Source organism: Ptychodera flava, chromosome 10 (genome assembly GCF_041260155.1).
Source record: "Ptychodera flava strain L36383 chromosome 10, AS_Pfla_20210202, whole genome shotgun sequence".
NCBI lineage: Eukaryota > Metazoa > Hemichordata > Enteropneusta > Ptychoderidae > Ptychodera > Ptychodera flava.
Genome location: NC_091937.1, coordinates 41,989,518 through 42,012,400, shown reverse-complemented (window position 1 = coordinate 42,012,400; position 22,883 = coordinate 41,989,518). Strand labels below are relative to the sequence as shown.

Here is a 22,883-nt window from a genome sequence, read left to right as displayed (position 1 = left end):
ATACCAAAATAAAAATTCTCCGTTTTATGATTTAGGAAACTGGTGTTACTGTTTGCTCTCTATAATTAATACCAGACAAGGTTGACATTCTTAAGTTTTTTCTTTTTATTGAAATGCTTAAGTTAAAGACAGAGAGATAAATACAACATCGAAGTGACGAATTAACCACATGTAGCTGCTTACTGAGAAGGTAAAGCCTGTAATATTGATGTACTGTCTTAGTACATCTGAAAAGAAAGTGTCCACACAGAATTTCACTATGTCATTGATGACCTTGACTATGAAGTTGCCTGTGTTCTTGATATAGGAAAGCAGCAAATAATTCTCTGAAAATGCTAAAGAAAGCAACATTTGTTTTTTGAATAAATAAATGGTTGTAACTATATGGCCAAGCCTCTTGTCAGGTTTTTCACACTTGAGAAGACAGGAAGCCATCTTTACTTTAAAGATATCATTAGGTAAACACATACAAGGTACTTTGTACTCATTTCTTTCTGTTCAGTCTTGTCAAGAAAAGCAATTTCATATATAAGATAATATAAACAACAGTGAAAGAGCATTTTCTTGGAGTATTTGAAACGTAGTCAATTTCAGCAGAAATTTGAAGATGGGATATGTGCTTCTTCAAGTAATCAGTAATCTAGATTGCATACTGGTTTCTAAATTCATATATTTCTGGTAAAGGGATAGTAGCTGTGATCTTTATTTTTTCATTGTTTCTCGTTTTTAATGTCGAACACACTTGGTTCTACTCCCCAAGGCATGTTGAGATACACACAGTAGTCAGCTTGTCAACTCAGCCTGTACATGTGTAGACTGGACTGTTATTGTTGACAAGTGAATTCTGGTCTCTGGACTTACATACAAATGTAGAAAATAACAATGCGTTTTACATGTACATTATATAAATGATATATTGACAAGCTAAAAAGTTGATGTTTTAAGATTCTTTGGAGAGTAGCACAGTAACTTACAACTGACATTCAAAACAAAAAAAGCGAAAAAAATCTTCAAAAGTTACAGCCTAGGCCCTTTAGGTCACTTTAAATATTGTCTGTCAAGAGGCATATTCTCAAACAAACCCATAACAACAATGTACATTGTATCTGCTTGTCTTCATGATTTGAAAAGGAAGATGAGTGACAGCTGATAAGACAAGAATGAAAGTACACAAAAAAGGTAAGTTATTATTTGATGTTGTGTTTCACATGCTTCTTGCTTTGAAACAACTTTTCATACATTTGGAAAGAAGTATACCTGGAGAAGTAAGGTGGACACGTGCTCCATATTGAATCATAGACCCTCGTTTTTCTCGAACGTCTATGATTGAAGTTACTTCAAAATGTGCTGTAACATTTCATAGGACAGCCATGAGTATAATATACTTCACTGTGTGGGGAAATGTTTCTGCAGCATGAACATTGAAATTCAAAAACGAAAAATCTCTAATACTGACATATCTTACATAATCACAACTTTGAAAAAACCCTGATGACAGAACAGTCAATGTGTTTGTGTTAATTCTCAAAGGAAACCACCAAAATATACACACACACTCAAGTTCAGACATAAAATATTCAGCAGTAACTTGGTTCCATGGAAGATGAAACTAAAGAATATAAGCTTATACACACTTCTACATCATTTGAGTCAATAAAATAAAATATCTATTGCACATAAATCTCAAAACCATTCTCACTTTTTTCTATAGAGAGAATATCTAAATGCAATAAATACAATAAAATATCTTAAGAGCCAAAAAAGTTTATACATATTTGTAAAAATAAAGTTCTACATAATGACTCTAGGTTTTTCAAAAGGATGACTTTTGCATGCAGAGACTGAAGAAATTTTTATTTTAGATTTTTATCACACATCTGTCCAATATCTATCTTGACCAATATCTGTCAAATATCTATCTTGACCAATATCTGTCAAATATCTATCTTGACCAATATCTGTCCAATATATATCTTGACCAATTTTCTGTCCAATATCTATCTTGACCAATATCTGTCAAATATCTATCTTGACCAATATCTGTCAAATATACATCTTGACCAATATCTGTCCAATATCTATCATGACCAATATCTGTTAAATATCTATCAAAACTAATATCTGTCCAATTTCTATCAAAACTGATATCTTTCAATGGAAGAATTATCAAGACAAATATGTTTGTTCAATCTCTATCATAACCAATATCTACCTCAAACAATGTCTATTGAGACCACATTCTTTGCCCTTTTACCATACTTAAAACCTGTCAAAACAAATATCTTTCTATTCATCATGGCCAACATAGCTATGAACAATATGTCTCTAATGAATATCTATCATGAGTAATATCTTTCCTGTTCAATATCTGTTTACATGCCAAAGTCGGATCTCGAACTATTTTGACAACTTTTTGTTTCTGTAGCATGCTTGGGTTTAGTTGCCAAGGTTAAACCATCTAAATCTCATATCTGTTAATCATGTTCAATATTTATCATAATCTTTTAGATTTGAAATGAATGAACGGATAAATGAACAAATGAATGAATGAATGAGAAATCTATCCACACTGCAATGGCGGCTGATATATAGTCTTGGATTTTGAACAGAACATACAGTTTTTAAAAATTCAAATTTCAAAATTCTGTCAATGCATTTCCTTCAGATGTTGTCATAATTGTATTTGACAATGTTGCAACACTACACTGTATAGCTTACCCTTGCATTAATCATAATTACATCGCACCATTTCTACATACTAAATACATTGATTGACAATCACAGATCTACAGTTATAAAGGATAGAATGTTTCTAAATTTCATTAATATAGAAACCTATAAATGCAATAACAACCTACAGTAAGTTTGATAATCTATAAAAGTTCATAATAATTTCTCTACAGAGCATGTACTATATTAATTGGCCAAACCAATCCTTACTGTACATGTTATAGTCATCAGCTTTAAACACTGATCTTTGTTCATTCCATTGATTGATATAGATTTGTAACCTGAGTGGATATGTTATACACACAGAAAGCTTATAAATGAATGTTTTGTGTCACTGTTGATAATTAGCCATGTCTTAGCCATAAATGTATTCAAAATTGTTCAATTGAAGTCAATGGTTCCAGACTGGCGTTAAACTCTGAACTCCATGCCAATCATGAAACAAACTTTGTCCCATAGACTGGTAAAAGACTGGGTTATATTCGAACAAACAATGTACCAGAACTGACGTACATCAACGTGGACAAATATCACAGATTCTGATCACGGAACAGTGAGATTTGTTATTTTCCATAACTGACAGCACATCATAGAAAAGCATTACTGGCATGAAATATTTGAATTGATATGGATTTGATTTTGAATATTTCGAATACATTTGAATTTGAATTGTTTTGAATTGAATCAACAATATCACTTGTTGTAGTTTAAGCATAGACCCTCGAGAAAAACTATGGTTTAAGGAATTAAAATCATATTTGTTACTTGAATGCTACCACTTTCTTGGTAGGAAATCATAATATACTTTTGTATAGGGTGTGGTTATTTGGTTATATATGCAAAACAGTTGTGGAATGACTGTGTACTTTTTCTCTTTCAACTTTTCATGGGAATTTTTCAAAATTCCTTAAACAAGAGCGACCTAAAAATTATGACTTTCATTCTCAAAATAACACTACCTTTAAAAGTTGATGGCCATAATTTTGTATCCTATCTTCAAGATAAATTAATAAAATGATTGACAAACAGAATAATAATCACACTCCATGATAATTTTAGAAGCAATGATTCTTAGATTCTGGATCACAGATGATGGAATTTTCAAAATGCAGAATCAAACTTTTGCTGATGATGCTCTCTGAAATGCTCAAGCTACATCTTAAAGAAGGTCATACATGTACTTGAAGAATGCAAGTTTGAAACCCTGTAGAATTCTCCCTGTATATTTTCAGCAAATAGTTTAGAATAAGTGGCAGACGATACTCTGCAAAAAGTGCCTTTACTGCAATTTTACAGAAGGTAAAAGTGAGAGAGTGAATTTATCTAAACATGAAATAGTATATTGGTCTAAAAAAATAATATGTGTTGAACAGGAAAACTTACAATGTCTTTGTGACTGCAGTATATCTAAAGAAAATAATAAAAAAAGTTCCTCTTGCATGGCATAATAAGCACTTTTCTCTCTGGTTTTCCAGTCTTTCATATGACCTTTGACCTTACAGAAACTTCACAAAATACATACATATATCATACATAATGCACACAAATGAAAACTATCTAGCTTTTTAAAGTAAGATCACCTCCTTTGGCAGTTGAATTTAGGCTAATTAAAACCTTTCACAGTACAAGGTTCATTTAAAATTAAATTTCTTTCATGAATTATTTTGATAGACTATTTTTCTCCTCTTCATTGTGAATTACCCAACCCATTCACAAAACTGAACAAAATCTGTGATATTTTTAAGTATCATGCCATTTCAGCAGTTGATATATCATAATCCTTTTAAACAATTCAAATCTACTTCATTTCACAATATACACACACTTTACACATGAATTAAATCAAATAGTTTGTTCATGGGGAGCAAAATATACAAAGTAATTTTCAAGATAATATTAGTATGTAACATCTTTTTCGCTCAAGGTAACACAGGTTTGTCATTTGTACTTTCTGCAGCAAGTTCATACTACATGCTTGACACAATCCAATGCAACATTATATATTCCATTTATTAGAAATAAAATATGTCAATATTGTAGGTCATTAGCCTACGCAGTAGTGGAGAAACTTAACATCCGTTTAGTTCTCCTCTTTTGACCCCTGGATGACCTTTGACTTCAACCTCTGAATGGGGAAACTATGGACTCAGCAAAACATAATGTACAAGAGGGTAAAAATTGATGGAAGACAGTTAGCTTCCCTTCAGATCAAAATGATTGCACTGCCGTTGGAAAAGTTACATGGAAATAAAGCACTGAACACTGTGAGAATGACACCACACACAGACTGTATGAAATACCATGATTGTATGAAAAATAGGTAAATCTTTATTTTATATCCCTTAGACTTTTGTTTCCCTATGCAAGGACCTTGGAACTCCAAGGATACCAAGAAAAATTTCCATTATGAAATAATTCCATGGATTTTAGCAACTCTATCCATATATTCCATGACAGACTGTCTGACCATTGTATCTTGAATGTGACACACTAATTGATTGACAGCTGGGAATGTTGCCGGCAGCAAACACTGGAATTGATTGTCCGGCAGTAATTGAAACAACTGTAGCATTGACAATATCATATCTGTCCATGCCTTCATGTGGGCCTCAGAGTCCTTCATTGTTGCCTTTGCTGTTGTTTGTGAATTTCCTGTTGCCGTTTCTGATCCTCTGGGTTTGTGGATTTTTGTTTTTTCATTTGCTGGAGGGCTACTTTTTGCTCTTTGAAAGTTGGTTTCTTAACAAATGTAGACCTGGAGTGATGTACTTTACGTTTCTTATATTCCTGCATCAAACTTTTGATAGTTTTATTTGTGGCAACAGAGTACAATTTGCCCTCTTCTCGACTGTTCTTTTTTTCAATTTTTCTTTCATTTTTCTTTATGTTGAAAGCTGCCTCTAACCGACTCGTGTCCTCCATTTTGATTTTGGGTGACCACTGAGCCGCTGAACCTTGACCTTTGACACCACTCATTTCCTCAGTGTCCTTGCTGACTGCTTCTCTAGTGGGGGAAAACTAAACAACCTTTGACCTTTATGCACCGAGTCGTCAGGACTCAACGGAGCAACCAACAAGAAGAGAGGTTGCTCGGCGATGCGCTCAGTATCAATAATATCATCAGTCTGTTCCAAATGCAGCTGAACATAGCAACAGCAAACATCAAAACAGATCCCCATCAACCGTTTCACAATCCACATAAACTGATCATCACTGTCGCTAGGATGGAAACTCAACTCCGTTGATAAGAGTGACAAATGATCATAACTTTCTTTCTTTCCTCTACCATGACTATCTGTACTTGTAACACTGCTGATTGAAATACTTCTGATTTTCTCCTTTTCAAGGCTTTCACATTCCTCCTTTCCAAAATCACCTGACTCATCTTTATCTCCCTGACTGTCTTCCAGTCCCTCATCTCTCTCTTTCAGTACGACTCTGTTTTTACTTTGTTCGGCTTTCAAAGTCGTCACTAAAGCCTCTTTCACTTTTCTAAGGCAAGGCTTTCATCCCTGGCGTGATGACACATCTCCAACAAAGTGTGAAGATAAAACGTAAAGCTCAGAGCTGTCTGTCTGTACAGGTTTACAGCTACGTCTAACTTAGCCACTTTCTGAAGCAGAAATTTCAAACCTGGCCTAGTGTCAAAATCACACGCTGTCTTGTAAGACTCAATAAAACAATCTAACAATAGTGAAAGGTTCTTGGCTGACAGATAAGACAGTAACCCTGCAACAGGGACTGGGAGGCGTCGATGGAACTGACGGATTCTTGACGTTGTAAGTTGGATTGCACAGCTGTGTTTGATATGATGTCTCGTTCACTGGTTGTCTTGTGTTCAGCACCATAGAGTAACACTGTACCCAAAGTCTGCATCAGAATTTGATTGGCCATCAAACCAACTACAACACTGCGGAATGGAATCCTGGGAAAAGAAGGTAAATTATGCTGCTTGCTTAGATAAACAAACAGATATTTAATCGAAAATTTCTATGAGCAATGTTTAGTTTGCTTTTACATTATCTTCTGGATGACTGAGTCAATATGGAAATGTTATTGACCTACTTGAAGACTTTACTGAATCGAATGTTTAATGAGGTCAATATACACTATTACAGGACTCCAAAGTGAACATCACAGATTAGCAAAACTGAGTTGTGAAGTCTTCAAACATGAATATTTAGTGCAACTGTTCAGTCCAGGCAATATTAGTGTTGTCTGTATGGTATGATCATTACTCTAGCAATCAGTGTTCTTCTTTTTGTAGTTAGTGAATTCTGTGGCTGAAGCAAATCTTGGAATAAACCAGAGATGAAATCTCCGTGTGTCTCTGTCATAACCACAGACCTTAAGGGTCTATGGCATAGATGGGTTGAGGTTGTAGAAGGATGTACTGTCTGAACAGCAAATGAACTATCTCTATGACTTTCTTACCTGGTTTAATAAGGTCAATATTGACTGTTGTATCAGCATCAGGAGGGTAGATAATAAATATGAATGACCTGTTGTCATCACTGTCGTCTGCTTCAATGGTTGAGAATTGAGAATCCAACAAAAACACCTAGAATATGGAAACAAAATGAAATCAAAATTGTAACTTTGATATGTAAGAAGAGCAAGGAGAGTTGTACTTGGCAGACTGTGTTCAAGCTTTGAAAATCTGATTGAGCATAAGAATATAGAGGTTTGAAATACTCTGTATCTTTGAACAATTTTTAAATGTATTTTGAAACCAAAAACAAAACAACTGTGGTAAAATGAAATTCTACTTGAATTTTAATCTGAGTTTCACAATTTGATAAGTTTACATGCACTATCATCAAATTGTGATTAAATCAATTACTTTTGATATGAAATAACTAAATTTATCATCTTCGGTTCACAAATTTCATCAACACAGTCAATTATTCCACTGAAAAGTTAGTCATGATTTCTGAAACTTTCATCAATACTTGAATAAGACATAAACCATAATATACATGTCCATATGGTCACATCATTCACTGTTCAATCCAATGTTTGGTGAATGCATCACATATAAAGGTCAAAACACACCTGCTGTGCTATTTGCCTGAGTCTTTCAGATTCCATTTCTGAACAATCCCGTCTGGCAGCCACTTTGACTTGTCCCACGTCACCGGTGAAATCATCAGAACCAGGGTGAAAACTTGTCATCAACTGCTGGATAGAAAAGAGACTGACCGATACAGCCTGCTGCATACTCTTACAAGCAATGGTCCACATGTCATCGGTGAATATTGGTCCAGTTTTCAGTAAAACATGCCTACAGAAGAAAATAACTTTGTTAAAAATATGATGTTTGAAAGACAATCTTAAAACAAATTCTTTTTCTAACTATTGCACATGTAACTGTACTTTTGTTCACCTGCACTCATCCAACTCTGCAATTGATTCACTAGTCATGTTTCATTTCTCTGAGGACTGGTTTCATTGGCTAGATAAGTTGGCCAATCAGCTTGTTTTATACAGAAACAAGAACATCCTTTTCTAAAGACTGCCTTTATTTGTTGGCATATTTAGCCAATAAACATATGTGATACATGGATATCAAAGTCCAGAAACATCCATCCCTCTGCAATCTTTTCATTGGCTGGTCAATTTATCCAATTAACTTGAATGCATGAACATGCAAGGCAACAGAACTGCATCTCTAAGCACTGCTTCCATTGGCTGATCAATTTATCCATTCAACTCACCGAATACATGAACATGCAAGGCAACAGAACTGCATCTCTAAGCACTGCTTCCATTGGCTAATCAATTTGTCCAATCAACTCACCTGATACATGAACATCCAAGTCTAGAAATAGACTCCATTGGCTGACCAATGCACTCGATTAAAAGATCAAACATCTGTTTAATCATGCGATGAACTCCAGTGATGATGATGTCATTGGTAACAAAGTAGATCACATGATCAACGACCAGCTCAGCTGATAGTCCACAAGCATGTTTGAAATTAGACAATGAGGTATCCCAGTAACTTGTGCGCGTACTTCTACGAACCCATGACAATAACATTGGTAATAGAAGATTGGTGACTGCAAATACTGCAAATTGTGGACCTGCAATATGGAGAGATAACGCATGATATTTTATTAACAATATAGCTGAAAGAACAAAGTATTGGGTACACGTATAGAATGAATTCTGTCATTGTGTTTTCATGTAAGCATTGTTTTTGTTATAACATTGACTTTCACATTCACACTTTTTAATAGCAAAGCTCTGTAATGATACTTTCATATGAAATACTCAGAAAAAGTTACTATCTTTTTGATTATGTTTTGTTTTCATTTTAGTTCAGTGAACTGTATCAGGCCCAGTCATTAGATGATTGATATTTTTCAATAATCTTTAAAACTACATGTATCAACCATTATATAACTCAAGTTATACGTGTTAGAACCACATACAATGGTCATGATCAAATGTATGATGTCTACGCTGACCACTGGTTGAGGATACTTAGGTTAGAAATAACAAAATTTGCTTCTAACTGGAACTCAGAACAATCAAATGTATGAACATGACAACTTAGCTTGTCTTTTCTGTATTGTGATCACTTTAACAGTTGTAGAAGTTAATCAGAAGCTGAAAAATATTGTACATAATTTCACTAGAAGGGCAAACATAAGTATAAAGTCATGTGACGTAAATTGATTCATGCAGGAAATTGCTTTGCATTGATGCATTTCTCACCTGGAATGGATGCAATGGATCGCAGCAGTTCAAACAAGACTTCCAGAGTTTGTGGTTGATAATTCCTGGGGCATGTAGACACTGCGCCAGTCAAACCTTCAAGAAGTAGAAACCAGACCTTGATGATGCCGGTTTCATCATCCATATCATCGATGGAAACCGTGCCAATAGGTCATCTATTGAATCTTGCGCTTTCAGTAATTTCGTACTTTGCACTCTTGATGTCACACTACTTGAGAACTCTTTGATTGGTGAATCAAGGTCAGCTGACAGCATGGCTGTGTTTAATTGGATAGACTGTGAACCATGGAACATTGGACATGCTGGCATGGTGTAGATAGAAGCTAGGATTTTATGACAGCGGTGGAGGTAGTCCAAAGCTGGAAGACACAGATCCAGGGCTTGTAATGGAAGAGATCTCTCTGATGTGGCAGTTGAGCTACCATCACTGTGTCCATCATCATCATCTTCAGTGACTAATTCACACTCTCCTGTAAAGTAAGCAAGTCAATGTTACCGGGATAGCGGACATAACATTTGATGTTTTGAATATCTACTATAATTTTTATAAATAGTCAAGAGCTAGAGCTTTTACACTATTAATAAAGACATACACAGCAGGAATCAGTGAATTATCAAAACAAATCGAGGAGCAGACATGTTATCAGCTATCACTACTATGCATGTATGAACCGGGCCTTGTTCATCAGATGAATACTGGGCAATTTATCAGTCAGTGAGAAAAGGCAAGCCTATGTCTTGATTTGATCCAACACAAGTGAGCAAAGCCATGCAGGATTTGGTAATGCTCAGATTACAATCAATGTAAGTTATGTAGCCACTCAGAGTATTTTGCTAATCAATCATACATGCATATTGACTCAATTGACAACTAGACCAGATAAATGGCAAATATAAAAGTCTGATTTTAATCCTGGATCTCAGACCACTAGATTTGCTCAACCCTGTATCAAAAGCATAAAGACAACATCAATGGAGCTGATATCCCACTTCATCTTTCCAAACACCCTTGGAATGTGATATTTACAAACACAAATTACCCTTTTTGTATCAGCGTTTCAATCAAAGAAAATAAAGTTTACTGACCTGGACCCCTGACAAACTTCAGAAGACACAGAATACAGTCAATGGCTGCATTAGCAAAGACAAAAACATTGTCTGTGTTCAAGAAGGCTTCAAAGACATCAAAGACCGGTGCAGTGTGGTGTTGAATTCTGTCGTCATCTGTAATTCGCTGTTTGTGAACTCTGACTGCTCTCAGTGCTCCAAACAGTGGCCTCCAGCCAGACTTGATGTTGCTAGCCGAGGCTTCCACCAACTCACAAATGGATGATACAATCTGAAAATCACAATGAGACACCATACACACTTTAATAATATGAAAGGATGGCTTCCAAAAACTCACAAATGGACAACACATTCTGAAAGTCACAATAAGATTTCTTTTTTTCACACTTCTGAAACAATGGCTTTTGAAATAAACAGTGTCACATACTTTTACACTGACAAAGCATTACTCTTTCCTTGAGGATCAAATTATGTCTTGGTTGAAAAGGTTTTATCTTCTCCATTATAATAATATTTCACAAGATTTTCTTTTCAAGTGAGACAAAATAATTTGGATTTGCCAGAACATTGGAACTTTTATTTCAGGAATTTATACGTCACAGGATGTAGTTGCCACTTTAAAAATGTTAGAAAAAGTAATTATTTGGAAATTGTAACTTTTTACTCCTGTATCAGTTTATCAGTAAAGATACATACCTGTGACATCACGTTCAATAAATGTTCATTTATTATTATATGGTTATTAAACCTCTCACCCTCTACAATGCCCACACTATAAATCTTTATTTTACCTGGTCTTGTACATCATCATCACACAGTTCCAGACACAGCATACTTTCAAATGGCTTGAATAACGATTCATGGAAGTTGAAATGCGGCAGTTCAGTCTTTCTGGAAAGCAATTCTGTCAGAACATCATGAATTGCAGCTACGGCTTTCTTGGACACCTGTCGTTCCTTGTGACACGCAGCCTGTCAGTTAGATCATAGAGATATGGTGTTTATTGTTGTTGTATACTAATATCAGTTACATATACTCCATGAGAATACCATACAGAAATTTGGATAATGTCATATTTGTCACAGAGATCTGAGAAGGACAAAACAGCTATGGTAAGAAATGGGATAAGAGATGGGCTCTACACAGTTACTGCACTTTAATACATACTTGCTTTCATGCAGAGTGCTTGTATAGAATTCCATGACACAATGCACTGGCATATACACACAACCACTTTTGTGTATAATTACTGGTACAACATTTTAGAACATAGAATGTGGAGGAAACTCTCTGAAATTTAAGTAATCCTACATGATAGACCAAAATCAGCAGAGATTAAATCTCTGCATGTTCAAAATTTTTTTTCATCCAATAGTTGAAGTAGAACACTAGTAGTTGTGGAAAAATTGAAAACACCAGATATACGGAACAATACAAATTGCAGTACTACATTAAATGAATATGACAATACCTCCACGTGTTGATTTGAGTCATTTAATGTTCATATGTTAGAAATAGAGAAAACAAACTCAAAGTTGTCTATAGATATAATTTTGGCCAAGGCTGATTATTAAATTGTTGTATGTATCTGTACCTCTACTAGATGCGGTGCAACAACTCCCCAGACTTGCATAACATGCAGAAGAGGTCTACCATCATCACGAACACATTTTAACATGACATCAGCAACTCTGTACAGATGAAGCGATGTCACATTGCTCAGTTTGCCCGCCGTGGAGATAGATTTGCTAGGCATTGTGGGATTGGTCATGGTAATGCTGGGAGAAGACTGGCTATTTTCAAACAGCTGTGCTTGCGATGCTCTGCATAACTGTTGTAGAAAACTGACCAGTGCTTGCAGGTTGAGATTGTTTGCTGCTTCCTCAAACAATCTGGTGGAAAGAAATGTGTAATAGTTATTACACAATGCCTTTATCGGAACACAAGGTGATCATGTGTGATTCATAATTTGGTTTTTACCTCACTAGTTTCAGTGCCATTATTACAGGTGAACTAAACAATTCAAAAACAACATCTCTTGCACATGGAAAAGAGAAATTGGCAATTTAAAAAATATTAGGACTGAATATGGATTTATTACAATAATTATGGGAACTATTTTGTGAATATTTGATTTAAATACATGCGTGTAGAGAAAATGGTATTTATCCTCCAACAGACTTCAAGACACAATCATGAACCCTTCAGTCTAACTAGTTTTTGCATGAAATTGAGGGTACAGATAGACCTTTTACATAGGATAACTGGTAAAATGGTTCAAATAAACCTTGTAATTTTAAACATATAATCAACTGATAGCTTTTGCATAGTCCAGAACTTACAGGAACATACATGGCACCTCTTAATGCCAGAGAAAATTCCCCCCATAGTTCAATCAATGGATGTATTGAGATATACCCTGACACATGCCAGAACAAACAGTAACGTACCTGTCTACATCAGAGGACAATCCATAGACAGTCTTAGCAGCGTTGGCTACACTAAGCACTCCACCCCTGGTCAGAGTCACATCAAAACCCATCTCTTCACTATTCTGTTTAATTATCTCATGGATATCCACTGCCTGCTGTATGGGTGTGGACACTGCTGTGTGTAAGGACTCATCATGTCAAGGTCATTGTTAAGGCCATCGTACACACCATGGCTGTCTGACTGTTGGTGTTCTTGAACCCTGGTGATGCTGACACTGGTCTGTGTGTTGCCACTACTGAAGTGAGAATGCTCCAGCTGTGACACATACGCACAACATCTGAAACACAATATGACATAAGATCTTTTATTTATACATCTGCCATCAAGAACAATATAACTTTGCGCATAGTAAAAAAGCTGTACGGAATGCCTGTTCTGTAATATTGATCATATCCAGGTCTCCAACACCAGACCCCACATGCAGTGCATTCTGCAGCTGCATCTGCGGGTACACTGTTGAATATTTCAACGAACCTATTGGACGATTGCCAGACTACGTCTTGTACTCTGTATAGAGTTGTTAACAGGCTATCCAGAAACTCCTACAAGATAGCGTTCCATAGTAACTGTGCCATACATTTGAAGAAAAACTGTTGCACTTGCATTAAAACGGTCAATACCTAGCCCATTTGAGGCCACAATCATGAATGTGAGATGTATAATAAGGAGGTTATTGTGAAAATATAGCAAAGGATGCACTCAGACATTAATGCCGTGCATCTTCTGAGGTATTTTTTCAAAATAACCACACATAATGAACATTTCTCACTATTGTATTATATAGATATTACATGTTTGTGTTATACAGTGTTTTTCTTTACTTAAAGATGAACCTTTGACTAAAGTGGTTACTCAAATATAAAAACCAGCTTTATATGAACAAAGACACATCTGAAAAGAAAAGAAGAATATAAACTGAAACCAACATATTCAAATGACGTACTTCATAGAGCTGTATTTTTTCATTTTCCAAAAGAGGAACCTTACCATATTTCATGATTTTGACATCATATCACTTGTGTGTTACATGTCAATGACATCATACGTCTTCATATTACATGTCCTTATATTAAATCAACTTATATGCTATGTGTACTTGACATCATACGGCTTACATTTCCCATCTCAGATATGTAGCTTGTATGTCCACCATACCTGAAGACATGTCTCCAGCTTTCAGGGGAATGACTGCCAATCTCCAGTCCCATGTTTAACAAGGCGTCCATGCTGAGCACATGTGAAGTATGTAACCTAACACCAGTCTTGTTAGCTGTGGCTATACGGCTTCTCAGTGATTGCTTCTTGGGATCAGTGGGTTGTACGGTTGGGTCGGCATACACACATGATGCATTGGCAAGCTGGGCCAACACTGTAGCACAACGATCTTGAACACCTGTTCAGTCAATGCATGCATGGAAAATATGACAAAATTTTGTTAATTTATTCATCAATGTGTTTCAAGCTACATTAGGGTGATGGTCACGAATTTACACCGATCAGACTTTCATTCAGAAAATCTTAATTCAGGCAATCGTTAAATACTGTGATGCAGAAACTAAAATATTGATTGAGAGCCATAAACAAATAAGTTTTATGATGACCTTCAATGATATGAAGGTAATGTGAGTAAACAAAATAAATGTGATGTTTACAATTTAGGTACAGTGATATACAGCAATGGATTACTCACCTAGGGTACAACTTAACCTGGCAGCTTTTCGTAGTCCATCCAAACTCATCATTATAGCATCCCTATCTCTGCTGTTTTGCTCTTTGGCACCCTCAGTTCCAAGGAGAAATGCAATGCTGCCAACTACTGTGATGTTTTTGGTTGCCAAGGGAACTGATAGAACCTCTAGAACTTGATCCCATATTGTGACCAAAGTCATCTTAGCAAACTTGATACCTGTCAAATATACACAAACATACACTCTTGGAACACTGCAGATTTGATAAATTATATTATAAATTTCTTCTTGTTCTTGAAATATTCAAATGACCAGTCAGGGCAACCATATTTGTTTCAAATTGTGATAATAAATGGAGTACAAGACAAGGCAAGCAATCAAACGCAGTATTCCAATTAAGGTAGTATACACCTTGAGAGTGAAAGACTTAAACTTTGCTGAAACTCTCCTTAATGAAACTTTCAACCATTCTCTTTCAAAATCAAGAATAAAAATCAGGGGTCGCCATGCAAATTTTGGTACTAGAGAAACACATAACCCAAGATTTACTGATATTTTAAATTCAAATTGCCGCTATCTCTGTGTTAACTCTATGGTGAAAAAATAAATTTTTGATTTTTGAAAAACTAAGCCAGTGAAAAGTTTTTTTACACCAAAAGCTTTAAAATGAACCCCCACTACTACTAGTAGTATTTCAGAAAAGATTGTAAAAGTTTGAGAGTCCGAATATCTGTCCTTGAGGCTCGTTCTCCCTTATACAATTAGCTACTAACAGACAACTGAGTACATCACATTCAAACTCAAGTGAAGTTTTATTCTTGACAATAACATTAATGATCACATACACAATCAATATACAACTTGGGCAAATTGAAGTTGTTTGGCGACCACATGAAAAATCAAAGTTCAGAATCCCCCTTTTCTAGAAAGTTAAAAATTTCATAAATATTTGTCTTACCGGCCTCCACTGCTTCTTCCTGACTTTCAATGTTTCTGGTCACTCCAAGTGCATTGTGGGAGGTGGTGCCTTGCAGCATCTGACCCCCAATATTTCTGTTGCCAAGACCATCAATATCTGCAACAGGTCATGTGAAATGATTGGAGTTGTTTTGCATCAAGATAACAACTTTTACTCACTTCTTATTTTATTACACAACAGACTGAAATTATGAGGTATATGCAATGTCAAAATGTTAGTTGTGTACAATTTTTGATATACTAAATAGCTACTGGTAACTGAATGTTACAGTTCTTGGCTATCATTCCTTGACAATATTTTTACATATATTCATTTGTACCACCTTTTCAATTTTCTCAAATGTCTGAAGCAGTTTTATGTCTCTACATATGATGGAGTTGAATTTAAAATGCAGCCACTTTGTCTATGATATTGATACATTTTACTACATAGTAGTTACATATTATATTCATTGTAGCTACACTGTATCCAATACCTGATAGCCTCTACACCAGGTATCTCATTAATATTTTGTCTGATGTGTTATAACTGCTGAATCTTACCTGTAAGTAAGGTAATCAATGCATTGTTACAATCTACTGATTTATGGCAGTATCCAGCTTCACCAAGCAGATCTCTGTCAACAACTTGATTGTATAATTCAGTCAGCCAAGTTGAAGATAAGTACACAAGAAACACACCATCATGTACTCTACGTATAAATTCATTCTGTGGACAGAAAGGCATTTTTATGATATGATGTCCTCTCTTCACAGATATCATGTTATCCTTCATGATATTCGATTCATTGCAACAGTTAACTTTTTCCATCAAAGACTAATACATTTCATTATTTAGCAAGCTAAATCAGTGACACTGATCAATGTCTTAATAAACTACCAAAAAAGTCTATGGGGTGGCTCGCAGTGGTACTATGGTGATGACCCTTGACCTGAATGTGATCAATAGGTGGTCGCCACAGCACTGCTGCGATAGCGCAGCTAAATATGCCTTTTTTCCAACCAAAACCTTGATAAATGAATATTACAGTTCTCTTCATTGGATATTTCTGTTTGTATTTTGTTCAAATCTCTGAAAGTTTCATGCATATGATTTTATAACAAGACATATTGTGATCCTGAGGTGTTTCTCAGTGTTCAAAAGATTACTTCCCATTTCAAAGTCTTGAATGAAACATGATCTCACCTCTGATATTGGTATTGTAGTAGCTTGATTGTAATGCCCTGTTTTTACAAGTTTTAAATTGAGTAGCAGAGCGGCGTAAGTAGCAACGTAAATGCCATCTGCGTTCAATATTGGCATACTCGGTTGTTTTACAGGAGAGTTTGAACTTCCATCATTCTCCATGGCAGTCTTTCTCCTCCTAGCTTCCACTGCTGTGAGTCCAAATCATAGCATACATATTAGAACACAGCAAAAAAATCAGTATGTCACGGATCTCTGAGTTAGTGTGACTGATTTATATCATTTAAACATTCTTGAACAAAATATTAAAAGTCTAAGAGATTTCCAAAAATGACAGTCTAAATGGTACCAGAAGTTAAATAGAATGTAGTAACAGATTAAGTTTATGCAAGAAATATTTAATCCATTCTACTTGATTCTCTATTTTCCAAGAGAAATGGAAGCCGTTGATGTGCCAAAGAACACCCTGATAATCTAAATAATATCTCACAAATATATCCCACCAATTATGGTATTTACGGTACACTGAAGCCAGATTACTTAACCATATGAGTTTATGGAAGGCTGAAATGAGCCACAACAGATAAATGCTAATACTGTGGAACATTATGTCAAATATTGTAATGTTATAAACTTCACCAGACTTTACATAAATATTGTCCTATTCAATGTGGTCACCTGACATCTAATGATCACCAAACCATGTGATATAGTCATCTACCATACTATACTAAATAACACCCTATGATACATTATACCAAATAACACCTTATCACTTGATACATTATACCAAATAACACCCTGATGACCATGCAGATACCTATTCCCTACACATCCTATATGAAAGTCAGTGCTGATCAAAATTATGTACTCACTCGGTGTAATGAAGAAGGAAAATAAAAAAAATAAAATGTATTGGTGTTAGAGAAATTCAGGATTTTTGAAACAATGGTATGGCTCGATACATACTTGTAAAATTATACAGCACTTTGTATGCCACTATCTACATCCAAGTCTCATGTTCATGACCTAAAATTATGTGAATTGACATACAGGCATGATTGTTGTTGGTATGTATTCACAAGTTTGGTTGAAAGCTCTCCAACAGCAAACAGTGAACAATATTCACTGAATCCTGCACTGAAATGCTACTGTCACATTTTCAAGCAAACATTTGCATTTTTCTCTCAACAAAAAGTTGAGTTTTGAATACCAACAAGCACTGATGTATCAATATATGCTGTCCTCAGCAATAATGATGTCAAGCAATTGACAAATGAAGGATACAAGAAAGACACTATGACTTACTCTGGGATGATAGGTTTGTAATGTCTGTTAATGTTGCATTTTCATAAAAACTTGAAACAGTGAGAAAGAAGACAATTTAAATGTCCATCTTCAATTATTATTCTGACCTACAGCTGTAAAATTATTCTGAACAGCCGACAAAGGATTTACTTTTTTGGCAGTTTCTTCCATTGAGAAGTCATTTGGAAGTTGATGTAAAATTCTCTATATTATGACAAGTGATGACATTGCACCAACCACAACTCATTTGCTGATAAAGTGGCATTATAAATATAGGTAAGAATAGTTTTAGAATTAAACAGCTACATATAAGTTGTCATATAAATCAACCGCAAGCTGTCTGGAATTTTTATACAATGTTAACTTTTTGAACTTGTTTCTTACATCTGAGATTACAATTTGGAAATAACAGGACTGCAAATATCCAGCACATTCAAACATCAAGAAATATGATGCCAGCTATAAAGATGACGTAATTCTTACCTGCGCAAAACCTTGCAGCAAATTTAAGAATTGATTGATCCACTTCCATGGTGTCTATCAGTGGAATTAAAGATGGTAATAAAGCTATCAGTTGATTGACAAAGTCCCTGGCTCCTTCCCTCTCAGCTTCTGCGTTCATTTTAGCAATCTTTTCCAATTCTTCCCGTCTCTGTGCTCTCTGCTTTTCCATCTCTAGTTCAGCCGTTATCTGTTTTTTCCTCATTTCTTCATCGACACTTTCTTTCTGCTCGTCCTCAACTTCACCATTTTGTTGTTTGTCCTCAGAAGATGTTTTATCTGTCTCAGATGTTTGATCTCCTTGGTTCAATTGATGACTTTCAATATCATGTCTGTCACTCAAATGAATTTCTTGTGTTCTAGAATCTTCACTTGCTTGAGTCTCATCAAAACTCTCAATAACTTTGTCCTCTAGGGGTTTGATATCACACAACTCTTTGCCAGTCACGTCCACCTGATAAGTTGCAATATTTTCACTACTTCCAGCATCTACGTTTGTTTTCCCACTTCCCTCTCCATTGACACTGGCTACTTCAACTGGTTTCACTGATTCCGCTGTGACCTCATTATCTCCTGAGGAAATTTTTCCGGCAGCATCTGTGACTGATTTTTCCATATTCTCATCATCAGAGGAATGAACAACATCCCTATCATCCGCATTGTCAACTTCATTACCAGCACCATCTTCCTCACTCTTATTGTCTTTCAATGTCACTACTTTCCCATCATCCATTGTAACATTGTCCTCTTCCTGTTCTGCTGTTTCAACAATTATTCCATTATTTACAACTTTTGTTGAGTCTTCAAGTTTTTCTGTAGGCTCAGGCTGATTTACAGCTGTAAAAACAAACATCAACAAAAAATGAGAACAATATGATTTTGGCATTTCCAGAAGTTCATAAGACAGCATTTTGGCGATACCGCTTGCTTAATATTCAGATTCACACATTTGACATGCACGAGAGTTTTGTAAACAACGACCGAACTAAATGACACAAAGATGCTTGCAAAACTGAAAATCAAAGAGCTGAAATCTATAAAAGTTGTAACTGGGCACATGTTTTAATCACATCACAATTTCTTTCATTCAGAAAGTTGAGAAGTAAGATTTTGGCAGACATGTATGCAATTTGCATTTACAGGCTTTTAATATATGTGACTTTATGCTAAAATTGGTAGGTGCAGAGTATTCAAAATTCTTTCAAACAGGCAGTAATTGTTAATAATACATGTACTAGTCTGAGATGGGAGGATTTAAGGGAGTTCACAGGGGGTATAGCCACTTCATTGATGAGGAAATTCATGCAGTTTTGCTGTATCTAATTGTTCTCTGTCATAATCAAAAGAAGACACTTCAAAAGAAATCCTCTAAACAGCCTGTATGTGACACTCTGAGTACAAAATGCTAAATTTGTAAATTAAACAGCAAAACACAACCTTTGCCATGATTTGCAGGGCAAAATATCTGGCCTAAATGAATATAGTGTAAATGCTACATGGTAAACGGACTCTTGAAAACAAAAAAAAGTAATTACCTAGAACTGGTTGTTCATCTTGTAAATTAATAGATTCAAGATGCTTGTTTATTTCCATGATATGTAAATCACTAAGCGCTTTGCCTTGACTGATGTCTTCCAATGAATCTAACAGTGCAGCAATACAGGCAACACTCGTATGACACACTGTGCTTTCATTGCTGTGTGAAGATTCCACAATGCCATCCAATAGTCTGAAGAAACAATTGATAAACCAAATCTACATCAAATTTGATAGGATCAGTCTTGAGCATTCAGAGTTGCTCATATCACATGAAAGCAAATGCACAAATGATCCTGATAAGATCCTATTCAAGACATGTGGAACAAAATGAAATTGAGGATTGCAGTATGTTCAAATTGGCTGCATGCATGTTGGAGATCATATCATGTTTATTACATCTTGATTGCTATGGCAACCATAATGTGTTATGCCAAATGCAAACAGATAAGCAGTAGTATCATTAATGATCACATCAAGTCTGGAACCATCCGATAATCTGTGACAGTGATCAATAAATGTAGCAATTGGTGACTGTGCATCAAATGATAAGTGTACCAACCATGATGGCAATAAGTGGTTCATCTCTAGATGTTTTCTAGAGAAAACGAAATAAATGCTGCCAAGGTATTGACTTTTGGCAGAAAATAGTTGTAAAGCATAACAATGATTTCAAATGTACAAATTCACCTAGTACTGTGATATCACTGTATAAAATTTTGTTATTCTTGGAACCATTTTTTATAAGTGACACACAGCATTGTCCCAAACAATGTTATTCATTTACAGAACCAATCAATATCACCACAGTATAGCAACCATTATGTGCTGTACTTACAATTTGAGAAGATCCAGGTGGGAATTTCTGCTTCCCTTCTTACTTTTCACAGATTTTGTATCGTACAGTGGTGGGCCTGCCATGTCTAACACTCTTTTGCGGATTACAAAGAACCTAAAACAAGAAACATCATTGTTATTGATGATATTTTGGTAAAGCAAATACCTATTCAAATATAAACATCAATTTGTGCCAAATTCATGATATTGACAGACCTAGGAAACGTATTTACATAGATTTACTGCCTTTTTGGCTAGCAGTCTGGTATGTATAAAGGCACAACTTGAATGAAATTCAAATAAATTCTGTTACCCTAAGGTTTCTTGAATCTGTACACAGATCTTGCTATCACTGATTCTTGAGAAATGACTGCCTGGTAGCCAGATTGGATTGTCATGCAAAACAAAGGCAAATCATAAGTTTGCCATTGGTGAATCAAACTTGCTCTTGGTATTAACAATTAGAGGCTTTATTGGGCTTATATACAGACTTTATAAATGCTACTAGATCAACCTTAAAAACCAAAAAGGTACGACAGTACTTCATCACAAATAAAATTACAAATATATTCCAAGTTGGTTGTGGCTATTTCCCTTCTTCAATAAAATAGCATGTTCTCATTTTCAAATGACAGGCCATTACACTCTTTTGTTATTTGTATAATTATTTACAGGAGCATTAGTGTATTAGCATTTTTGTTTTTGCTAAATTGACAATAGTTTTTTAATGCAATAGAGGGTTACCACCGAATAAGATTACTATTGGTAATGTAAATCTGAACACAACCATATGACAGTGACCAACACATTGAAAATAAAATTTACTACAATAGAATTTTCATAGCTGGAAATACATGAACTTATAAAATGAAATGTAATCTTCAATATGTTTGCTTTGATTTGTTTACTTCAGAGATGCTATCCTGAATATTTGATATATTTTGATAGATTACCTCTTTGACAGCCTTGAGGGCTTCATATCGGTGTTGTGGGGGAGGATAGAGCAAGAATCGATGAAACAAGGAAGCTAACACCGGCCGTAGGGATCCCACACTACCAACTAATCGTAACAACTGCACACCAATTGCGTAAATGCTCTTAGCTGCTGAATGGACAACAGTAGGTGCTGTTGCCGAGCAACCAGATCCACGTCCATGGTCTGATACACTTCTGTATGACTCGTTGTCAAGGTTACCGACATTGTGTGAAGAGGAGATGGACTTTTCACCCTTGGGGTTTCCCAAAGTAGAAATCAGGGTAGGGCACAGCTGTTGCCTATGAAAAGCAAATAATCGCAATTCAGAAATTTCAGATAAAGGAATATCTAAGTCAAATACATATTTAAAGTTTATTTTACTACTCATGCATGTTGAATGTTGTGCGTATGTTAGTAAAATCTGGTTGCAGTTTTCAAACCAGCCATGCATATCATTGTTGTTGACTTTTGAACACTGTCAAAGATGCTAATGTTACCAATTCTGACAATACTTACCAAATTACTTTGATAAAATTGTCATTGTTGCGCAGGTCTGTGGATGAACTGCTAAGGATTGACAAAATGCATTCTAAGTACAGCACCATTAACTGTTGGCTCTGCGGGCCTGTCCATCTGTACAGACAGAAATGTAAAACAGTCAAACAACCACAATCAAACCACCACAGTGACATATGCTTGTCGATAGGATCAGCAGACGATAGCTCTGAGAGTAAGTGTACAGATTAAAATAAGAAGGGCAAAGTCAATATAATCACAGCCATCAATTCAAATCACTCTACAGATGTGTCATTGCAAAGACTGACTTCATTTGAATTAC

The 22,883-nt window shown here is 35.4% G+C and overlaps 3 protein-coding genes across 4 annotated transcripts in view; all 3 read right to left on the bottom strand.

The window, feature by feature from the left end:
• Window positions 1-7,063: 7,063 nt before the first annotated feature.
• LOC139142836 (brefeldin A-inhibited guanine nucleotide-exchange protein 3-like) lies at window positions 7,064-9,740 on the bottom strand. Its single transcript, XM_070713002.1, has 4 exons — window positions 9,454-9,740; window positions 8,531-8,816; window positions 7,786-8,014; window positions 7,064-7,291 (listed from the first exon to the last, which is right to left on the bottom strand). The coding sequence occupies exons 1-4, from the start codon at window positions 9,596-9,598 to the stop codon at window positions 7,079-7,081; spliced, it is 873 nt and encodes a 290-aa protein (XP_070569103.1). The 5' UTR covers window positions 9,599-9,740; the 3' UTR covers window positions 7,064-7,078.
• Window positions 9,741-10,552: 812 nt separating this feature from the next.
• On the bottom strand, window positions 10,553-13,084 carry LOC139141664 (brefeldin A-inhibited guanine nucleotide-exchange protein 3-like). The gene is made up of 4 exons (XM_070711250.1): window positions 12,993-13,084; window positions 12,137-12,434; window positions 11,334-11,513; window positions 10,553-10,813 (listed from the first exon to the last, which is right to left on the bottom strand). Exons 1-4 carry the CDS (start codon window positions 13,082-13,084, stop codon window positions 10,553-10,555), a joined length of 831 nt encoding a protein of 276 aa, XP_070567351.1.
• The window catches only part of LOC139142833 (brefeldin A-inhibited guanine nucleotide-exchange protein 3-like), a 33,971-nt gene continuing 23,334 nt past the window's right edge, over window positions 12,247-22,883 (bottom strand). Inside the window, exons 8-19 of one of the 2 annotated variants that reach the window (XM_070712998.1) lie at window positions 22,562-22,678; window positions 22,023-22,344; window positions 21,071-21,184; window positions 20,232-20,425; window positions 18,679-19,533; window positions 16,888-17,078; window positions 16,245-16,410; window positions 15,682-15,798; window positions 14,726-14,941; window positions 14,191-14,428; window positions 12,993-13,312; window positions 12,247-12,434 (exon numbers count right to left, since the gene is read on the bottom strand). In XM_070712998.1, coding sequence (XP_070569099.1) covers window positions 13,105-13,312; window positions 14,191-14,428; window positions 14,726-14,941; window positions 15,682-15,798; window positions 16,245-16,410; window positions 16,888-17,078; window positions 18,679-19,533; window positions 20,232-20,425; window positions 21,071-21,184; window positions 22,023-22,048 — 2,325 coding nt within the window. In that variant the 5' untranslated portion in view covers window positions 22,049-22,344; window positions 22,562-22,678 and the 3' untranslated portion in view covers window positions 12,247-12,434; window positions 12,993-13,104. The remainder of the gene's footprint in view (window positions 12,435-12,992; window positions 13,313-14,190; window positions 14,429-14,725; window positions 14,942-15,681; window positions 15,799-16,244; window positions 16,411-16,887; window positions 17,079-18,678; window positions 19,534-20,231; window positions 20,426-21,070; window positions 21,185-22,022; window positions 22,345-22,561; window positions 22,679-22,883) is intronic. The other variant, XM_070712999.1, reaches the window with a different exon arrangement.

Coding starts and splice junctions, on each gene's coding strand:
- LOC139142836 (XM_070713002.1), bottom strand. CDS start 9,598: ATGGATGATGAAACCGGCATCATCAAGGTCTGGTTTCTACTTCTTGAA. Junction 8,817..9,453: donor ATCCATTGCATCCATTCCAG/GTGAGAAATGCA, acceptor TCCATATTGCAG/GTCCACAATTTGCAGTATTT. Junction 8,015..8,530: donor CTTGGATGTTCATGTATCAG/GTGAGTTGATTG, acceptor TTTCTTCTGTAG/GCATGTTTTACTGAAAACTG.
- LOC139141664 (XM_070711250.1), bottom strand. CDS start 13,084: ATGGGTTTTGATGTGACTCTGACCAGGGGTGGAGTGCTTAGTGTAGCC. Junction 12,435..12,992: donor TTGTCCTCTGATGTAGACAG/GTACGTTACTGT, acceptor TCTTTCCACCAG/ATTGTTTGAGGAAGCAGCAA. Junction 10,814..11,333: donor ATGATGATGTACAAGACCAG/GTAAAATAAAGA, acceptor TGTGATTTTCAG/ATTGTATCATCCATTTGTGA.